This window comes from Chondrus crispus, genomic scaffold (genome assembly GCF_000350225.1).
Source record: "Chondrus crispus Stackhouse genomic scaffold, scaffold_621, whole genome shotgun sequence".
Classification (NCBI taxonomy): domain Eukaryota; phylum Rhodophyta; class Florideophyceae; order Gigartinales; family Gigartinaceae; genus Chondrus; species Chondrus crispus.
The window spans coordinates 10,529-18,912 of NW_005178619.1; the positions used below are offsets into that span (position 1 = coordinate 10,529).

The 8,384-nt window shown below is 59.5% G+C and overlaps 3 protein-coding genes across 3 annotated transcripts; 1 reads left to right on the forward strand and 2 right to left on the reverse strand.

Moving 5' to 3' along the window:
• Positions 1-4,177: 4,177 nt before the first annotated feature.
• CHC_T00000771001 (hypothetical protein) lies at positions 4,178-4,345 on the reverse strand. Its single transcript, XM_005710741.1, has one exon. It carries the CDS (start codon positions 4,343-4,345, stop codon positions 4,178-4,180), a length of 168 nt encoding a protein of 55 aa, XP_005710798.1.
• Positions 4,346-6,143: 1,798 nt separating this feature from the next.
• On the forward strand, positions 6,144-6,782 carry CHC_T00000772001 (hypothetical protein). Its single transcript, XM_005710742.1, has one exon. The coding sequence runs from the start codon at positions 6,144-6,146 to the stop codon at positions 6,780-6,782; it is 639 nt and encodes a 212-aa protein (XP_005710799.1).
• A 388-nt stretch (positions 6,783-7,170) lies between these two features.
• Positions 7,171-7,461, reverse strand: CHC_T00000773001 (hypothetical protein). Its single transcript, XM_005710743.1, has one exon. The coding sequence runs from the start codon at positions 7,459-7,461 to the stop codon at positions 7,171-7,173; it is 291 nt and encodes a 96-aa protein (XP_005710800.1).
• Positions 7,462-8,384: the final 923 nt, after the last annotated feature.

Sequence of the window (8,384 nt, forward strand, 5' to 3'; positions counted from 1 at the left end):
GGGTGAGAGGCGCGGGTACACCCGCATATCTGCACTCCACTTGCAGGGCGCGCAGGGCAGCCTGCGCGTCCGGAACCGCAGCGGGAGCCCCTCCAGTCGGTGCGCCCTTAGAGACTTCATCAGCGACCACCGAAGGGGTCGGAGTCCCCGTCCCGGTCATATCGCTGACGGGGAAAGCGGCGGAGTCTGGTGCAGACGCGGGTGCCACCTCAGGCAGATTTACCGCCGCTGGCTCTACAGTAGGGCCGTCGGGAGGGGGCGCCACCGGGGCAGATGCCGCCACGAGCTCTCCCTCCTCCATGGCTTGGCTCGCGGGGAGTCCGCAGCCACCGGCACGGCCACTTCGGGCGGCGTCGACAGACCGACTGGAACACCCTCCGTGGCGCCGGTTGTACCCGGCATCGGCGAGAGCGGAGCCGCCGTGACCGGCAACGACTTGGTTGAGGGCTCGACGGGGGCCCTGGCGGAGGTGACCGCCGCGCCCCATCCGTCGCCCGACGCAATGACGGCGCCGTATGACGCGGTATCCGCGTCCGGCAGGAGCTCGTACCAGTTGGCGGCCTCCGCCGAGGTTCCACCCCAACGCGGCATCCGCAGAGAGCACCCGCGGACCCAACTTTACCAGACGAAGTCGCCCCGCTCGGGGAGGGACCAGTCCAACCGCTCGGAGAAGTCGAGGATGGCCTCGGCGCCAGACGGGTCGAAGGACGTACCTCGAGGATGGCCACCCCAACCGACCGGATGAGCTGCAAAAGCCCCGGAGATAACCGGAAGAGTGAGCCCCGCTCGCTGCGGTCATTCGCATTCCGGCTTGCCAAGCGGGGGTCCGGGCACCTTGTGAAAAACGGAAGGCCGTCCCGTGCGGCGTGCAGGAAACACAGCAAGGCCGGGACGGCCCATTCCGAAAGAATGATCGCATCGATCAGCCGGCGCGTCCCCGCCGAGGCTTCCCGACCGAACGGACCCACCCGCATCCAGCGTGCGGCGACGTACGCCAGCACGCTGGGCGTGGGGACACAGAGGAACTCCGGGACCTCGAGGCTACTCCATCCGTCCGGTAAGGCGGGGTATAACGGACCCCGGGCCGACAGGGGGACCGAGGAGAACTCCGTGGTGTGCCACATGTGGAAATAGGCATCCACGTGGCGCCACCGCGGTCGGCTCTCCTTGGCCGAATTCTCACCCCACCGGGGCGGTTGGCCACACTGTACCACTGGTCGAACGGGCGGGGGAAGGCCACCAGTTGGACGCGGGGCCTGGGCATCCCCGCCGAACCGCTCGAAGAGACCGAACAACTGCGCGTGGTACTGATCCTCGCCCGCGCAGCGGACGTACAGGAGATCCGAACGGGAGTCGGCCATCACCCGATGCGGTGCATGGAGCCAACGGGTCCTCCACGCAGCCGAACGGTGTTCTTGACGAACTCGTCCGCGAGGGGAGGGTGTGCGGATGCCCCTCCGCCTCGGGATGGCTTGAAACCGGGCGGAATTGGGGAAGGCCGTACCGATGTAGGCATCGACGGTCATCGGTGGTTGCCCCTGCGAGGGCTTCCGACCACCCCGTGACGCCCGGTGGTCCAAATCGCTCCCTGGCAACAGGGACCGGACGGAACGCACCCCGGCGCGGAGCCAACCTGTCGGCGGCGTCACCGCCGCCGGGGGCGTCACCGCCGCCGGGGGCGTCACCGCGTACGGATCAGGCCGCGCTGGCTGAGTTCCCCCTTCGGTTGCGGGGCGTCCCGCAGCTGCGACCCAGTCGGGCGACCGCCTCAGTACGGTCAACTCTCCGACCTGGGGAGCCCGGGCTGATCTTAGGGGGCGGGGCAAGGGCCCGTGCTCGTTGGGAGAAGGGCCCCGAGACGGGAGGCCGCCGGTACCCGCGAGCCGCACCGGACGGTCAGAGGGACCCGTAGCGGGCTGGTCCCCGGCGCGCGAAGACCGCGCCGGATGAAACGAAAGCGCCGGCGCGGGTGCCGCTGAGGGAGGCCGCTCGCGTGGGGGCTGTCCCTGTTCCGTGCGGTGATCCGCCATCGGATTGGTAGGAGGAAAGAGAAGAGAAGAAGCGTGAGGAAGGGCTTGGATAGTGGTGGTTGTGGAGTGAGTCGTGGGGTGTGCTGCGGGGTGAGTTAGGGGGTTCGTTGTGGGGGACAAGGGAGGCGTGAGGGGACCCGCCACCGCACCGGAGGAACCGCCACGGTTAAATACCAAAACTCCATAGGCTCCCCTATGGAGTCAACCGCAGTCCGACCGCGTTCCCGCTGTCGGCGCGGGCTTTTCCGTACGGTGGGCGCCCCTTGCAAGCCGGTCATTGCAGGCATCGGCCGCGACGGGGACGTGTCGCAAAGTAAGGAAGGGGGGTCTGTAGTACAATTCCGTACCACAACCCCCCGGCGAGATGATAACCGCGCGGGAGGGCGGGTGCTACTGTAGCGAGCAGGCGTACACGCGCCCACCGCCGTGTACAGTAGTACCCCAAGGGTCCGACGTGGGACAGCCGGTAACAACGGGCGTGGCGACGGGTAACACGTGACACGACCGCTAGCCGGGACCGTGGCCACGGGCACACGTGTATAATCCGTACGGTGGCTAACTAGTAATTAGTAGTTAATGGCACAAATTAGCCAATTTAGCACAGTAGCTAGTATACAGTAAGTAACAGCTACTGTAGCGGGACAGGTGTCCTCGCGTCCCACTGAGGGGTTAAGACCGGGGGCATCTGCCCCGTTCCAGTAAACAGGAGACAGACTCGCCTCCCTTCCCTTTACGGCTTTTTGCTAACTCCGTCCGGTTTTACCTCTAAGCCTCAGACTTCTAACCCGTGACCGGCTGTGTGGTTCTAGCACCTCTACTCAGCTGCTCGTCACTGGCCACGTGTGCCTTCCCTCTTTACGAGTTCTTCCGATCGGTCCGCGCTCGAGTGGGTACCCCGCGTCGCGCGCTCCCTCACACTAATCCCCCCTCGTTTCCGAGTGGTCGGGACGTGTGTAGTTATACCACAACCTGGACGGTATCCAGGCGTCAGAAGTCGGACATCAACCACCTTCCGGGGCTGCACGCGTCGGGAGTCGGACTCCAAAGAACCTACCTGCAAGGGCTGCAGGCGCCAAGGGTCGGACCCGAACAAGTGAACAAGGAAGTCGCTGATCGACTTCAGACTGCCACTGATCTACCTTCGTCGTCCAACCTGGTCTTCTCCGTCTTTGACAGCAAAGAAGCAAAATGGCTTCCCAGTCGCAGGCTTCTCCGTCGGATCGGGCCTTGTTCTGCAACGCCGTGTACATGGCGAGGTGAGCAGAAGGGAGGAGCTGCGGGAAGCGAGAGAAAGATGAAGAATTCATAGCAGCCGCGGGGGCGAAAAGGGTTTTCCGTCACCAAGTACAAAGCACCCAAAGTAATTGGCTCCCACTGCAATTACAACCCCCGTGTCCACGCGTGCCGGTTGTAGTCCGCTACTAAATACAAATCACTACAAGTAGTTGCCCTCCCCGCAATTACAAACGCCCTGGTGTCCACGTGTGCCAGGTGTCAGCTGTTAGGCCGATCATTGTGGTGATTCCTTCACCCTCCAAACCGGGCATGTTAAGACACACCATCAGCATGTTAAGACACACCCTCAGGGTGTGTCTTAACAGGCCCCGTTTTTCTGCAGTTTGCTTTGCTTTGCCCAAAGAGGTGATTTGGCGTGCTATGAGTGGCTCCTACGTTTTAATTTTTGAATTTAAGAAAAGCAAGGGCTTACGAAGCATACGGTATTTGTTAAGAATTTAAAAGTATTCCTGGCAAAACCGGGCAAGGCTGCGGTTACATCCAGACGACAGTACGGCACCCCGCAGTAATAAGACATAGCCAATAGGGCACACCGTAGTCGCACGCAATAAAATCTCCGACGGCCACCCGCTCCCTCGGGGATCGGGGGGTATCGGATTTCACGGAACCACAAAGGCAAAGCAAAAACCAGCCTGTTAAGAGTCTTAACAGGCTGGTTTTTGCTTTGCAGAGAGTCATTCTTCCCTCATGTCGTTGGTCAGCGGCACCTCCCCTTTTGCTCAGAGCATCCCTACTGGTAGAATCAAATACCCAAACAACCAAAATTTGATGATTTGATGTCGATTGAAATCCCCACCAGTGCAACCAGATCATCAAATTTTTGGTGTCGATCTAAAAATCGGAACCAAATATCAAGAATTTGGTTCGGATAGTCTCTGTTTGATTACCCTTGACAATCCAGTTGTGCACGTTCTATTGGTCGACCGAAACGGCTTCCCACCAAAAGTGCATCGATGCGGTATTTGCCTCGAGATTACCAGTGTCTCCCGCCGATCCAGAATGCTCACTACGGCGTGCATGCTCTTCCCCCTTCCATCCCTCCAGAACGTCGACGGCCCCGCCATCCCTGATGCTCTTCCCCCTTCCATCCCTCCAGAACGTCGACGGCCCCGCCATCCCTGATGCTCTTCCCCCTTCCATCCCTCCAGAACGTCGACGGCCCCGCCATCCCTGAGCGCGTCCTTCCCCGCCCGGCTCTTACACAACAACAACACTTCCTCGACCAACCAGGCGCGAATCTCCGCCATCTCCTCCCGTCCCACCTCCTTTGACCTCCCCAAGCACATTGCGACCGCCGCCGTACCCCCACCAACACATCATGGCACTCGTCCGCCATCGCGCAGTTCCGCACCCAGCTCGCCCTCGCCAGCCTCTTCTCTGCCTCCCCCGCCTCCAGCAATCTCAGCAACCTCGTCAACAGCTGTCTCTCCGCCTGCCTTCCCTCGACCAACAGGACGTCCCTCCCCTCCTGGCTCGCGCACGCATTCGACAGCCGCAGCACATTCGGAATACTCGGTACCCTCTCCACGAGCACGAGTAGCGTGCCCCTCTCCCGAAACCCGTCCGCGCCCTCCGCTTCGTCCACGCCCGGCGCGAAGCGCGTCAGGTTGGACAGCAGCGCCGCGTGCAGCGCGACGACGTCCGCGTCCAGGACCACCTGCGCTGCGAGCCGCACCGCGTCCGCGTGCGTCAGGGCCGCCGCCGCCTCGTCCTCCGACAGGTTCACAAGCGCAGACAGTGCTAGCGCAGTGCGATTCGCTGCTCAGCAGCAGCAGCCGCCGCAGGAGAACGTCGCTCGCGGCTGTCGAGCCAATCATCCGCCGCAGCACCGCTGCCGCCGGCGCGTATGTTCTCTCCGGGATCGCGCTGCTCGCGGTCGCGTGGGGAGCGCGTGCTGTCCGTGAGCAGGGAGGACAGCGCCGGCAGTCTGTCTTTGTCCACGGTGGAGGTGAGAGGGAAGGAGTGCAGACAGAGTGGCGAGGGAGAAGGTCGCGGGATGGGTTTCGAGTGAGCGTGCGACTACGACTGAGGGTGCGATACGAGGGTGAGTACGAGTGTGAGTACAAGGATGCGATGGTGAGTACGAGGGGAATGTACTTCATTTGGTTCTCACCGGTGGGGCAGTTCTTTCCGAAGCATCAAACAGCCAAATAACGAAACAACCAAATTCTAGGGGGCCAATCAAATTACAGAAAAAGTGTGCCAAGTGTTGTTATTTGATGATTTGATTGCGTACCGGTGGGGATGCTCTGAGAGCATCCCCACCGGTAGTGGTTATACGTTATAAGTTATAACCGGTAGTGGTTATAACTTATAACCACTACCGGTGGGGATGCTATGATTGTGATAACCACTGACCGGTATAACTTATACCGGTCAGTGGTTATCACAATCATGGACCGCGCCGAGGCCACGTGGCCCGACGCACCCGCTAAGAGCCTCTACTCGGCAAACATCTTCAGCCCCGCCCTGCGGAGCGAGCCCAACTCCACGTCCACGAGCTCCGGCGATGAGAAGGGCCTCTCTGCCGCAGAGCGGCAGCAAGCGGCTGGTGACATTGGGCACCACACAGTGACCAACTACTACCGGTGCACGTTTGACGGGGCGGAGATTGAACTGGACAACTTTCGCGGGTGCTCCATGCAACCGGAGCAGGTGGTCTTATTTGTGACGGATGACGAGTTTTTCAAAAGGGCGTCGCTCGTCGCGGAAGACCCCCTCAACCAGGTAAGAGTGGAGCTTCTCGCGCCGCGGCCTTCGACGTCGTCGTCATCATCATCCTCGTCACTGCTGCTGGACGAGCGCAAGACAGGCGTGATGGCCGACTTATCGCTGAAGAACATTTCCGTCGTGGGCGGGTGCGCCGTGGTACAGGCGGTGGTAACGGCGGTGAGCCTAGGCGAGGCGGAATTCGTGCAGGCGATTTACCGAGACACGTACCTTGCCAAGCGCGCGGTGGCACTCGACGTACCGCGCTCCAAGCTGCCGTTCTACCCACTGGACAAGCAAACCAAAACGTTGCTGCGACAGATGCCGTCGGCGATGTGGGTGGTGTCAACCAGCGCCGCCCACGGGGAGGATCTGGCGATGACGGCGACGTCCGTCACGGTGCCTGCGGCGGCGCGCGGGATGATGTGCTTCAATGTGGGGCACTCGAGCGCGTTCTACGCGGGGCTCGGCGGGGTCGGGGCGGGCGTGAGGCTGTTCGCGCTTTCGACAAGGCAGAAGGACATTGCCGAGCGGTACGTGACGAGGGCTGCGTTGGGGAAGGAGGATAGGACACGGGTGGAGGAAGAGTGCATGGTGGCGGCAAGTTGCACGATTGAGCATACCGAGGATGTGCAGGACCATCACATTGTTTTGACGAAGATTGACGGCGTCAAGGTGCCGGAGAAGGACGAGGAGGGGTTGATGCCTTTGGTTTGGCAACACGGAAAGTTGATCACGGAAAGTTGATCACGTAGCGGTAGGCGCCGGGTGCTGAGAGTCGGCCCTTGTGCGCTACAGTATTAAATTATATAAACGCTTTTTTAATTGAAACATTTCAATTGAAACAAGGTCTTGAGCAAAGAAAAATGCAGCAACTCACAACTCAGAAATGGCCATTAGACTCGCCCCTCCCGGTGCACCGCCGTTCCCATCGCCGCCCTCTCGTTTCCCCCCCTTTCTATCCCGATCGCCTCCGCCGACGACACCCTCATCCTCACTGAAGGGAACGTCATCCAAGCCCTCGACGGTGAACAAAACACACACTCGTTCTCTCGTTCTCCCGCCATTTTTTGTACACGTACGGTATGTGAAATGTATTGCAGAAGGGACTTCACTATACATGTATATATCACATTCAGGTTGCAACGTGTTTCTGACTGTCGTACCTCCGGTGAGTGAGAATGTCCGGCGAGCAAGAATGGCCGCGGCAGGAAACAATGTCGTCTCTGGCCATCCCACCGAGCACAAGGAAGGCACAAGGAAGAGTGCCTGGCCTCGGTCTACTTGACGGTTTACACCGTGTAACCACAAACAAGTGCTGATGGGATAGCCACGGCGGTATCCCGTATCCCTGTCTTCTTCCTCCCTGTTTCCAACCATCTCTTAAGAGATGGTTGGAACAGGGACACTCAACACACTTACACATTAATACACATTAATGTGTGAGTGTCCGTGCACGAGCAGTTGCCCGTGTCCAAACAACCCAAAACCTCCATTTCACACAACCTCTTCATGCTCCATCATGCTCCCCCCACCACTACCAACAAGCCACAGCCTCCCGACGACCGCCCGTCTTCGACGCTACACATGCCGTCAACCTCAACGCTAACACCGTCGTCAACACCGTCGTCAAGGTTTCGTTTCCTGGCGGAAACGAAGTTTCTAATACCTGACAAAGCGAAAACCACCGCAAATCCGCCGTGCATATCTTGAACTTCATAGTACAACGACTGATATCGTATGTGCCTGTTCCGCCTCCAGTTTTGTTTGCTGGTCTCGCTACGCGCAGTGTCTACGTTGGACGACACTATTCCCCGCACACTGACGCAACTGCGCGCGACACATAGAAAAGATGTGCCGGCTACTTTTTTTGCGGAGAGGGGCATCGAGGCGTCGGGTAACTAGAAACAACTTCAAATACATACAAATTTCTCCTGGCACATCATCCCTTACTACATATACCGTGGGTACAACCCCTCCTGTCCTGTCCTGGCCGGGACATCCGCTTTTGCCCAGTGGTTATTCACACACTCACAATCACACTACTGCACGAGCTCGTAAAAGTACAGTTTTGCTTCTACCTGGATCGCAATGTGCCGACCTGAAGTAGAACAGTACGAACTATATCCCGCAACGGTTGCTAGGCGGATTTCGTCATCTCCTGTCTTGTAGAACACTCCATCTCGTTTTTGCCGAATCCTCAGTTTCCTCTCCAGTTTCCTCTCTAGATCCGCCGCGGTGAGTTTGCCCTCATTCGTATCGATGAACTGGCGCAGATCGCTCTCTTTGAGATACCCAACATCATCGTATTGCTTTTCGCAGACAGCGCTTTGACTCGTCACGGACAGG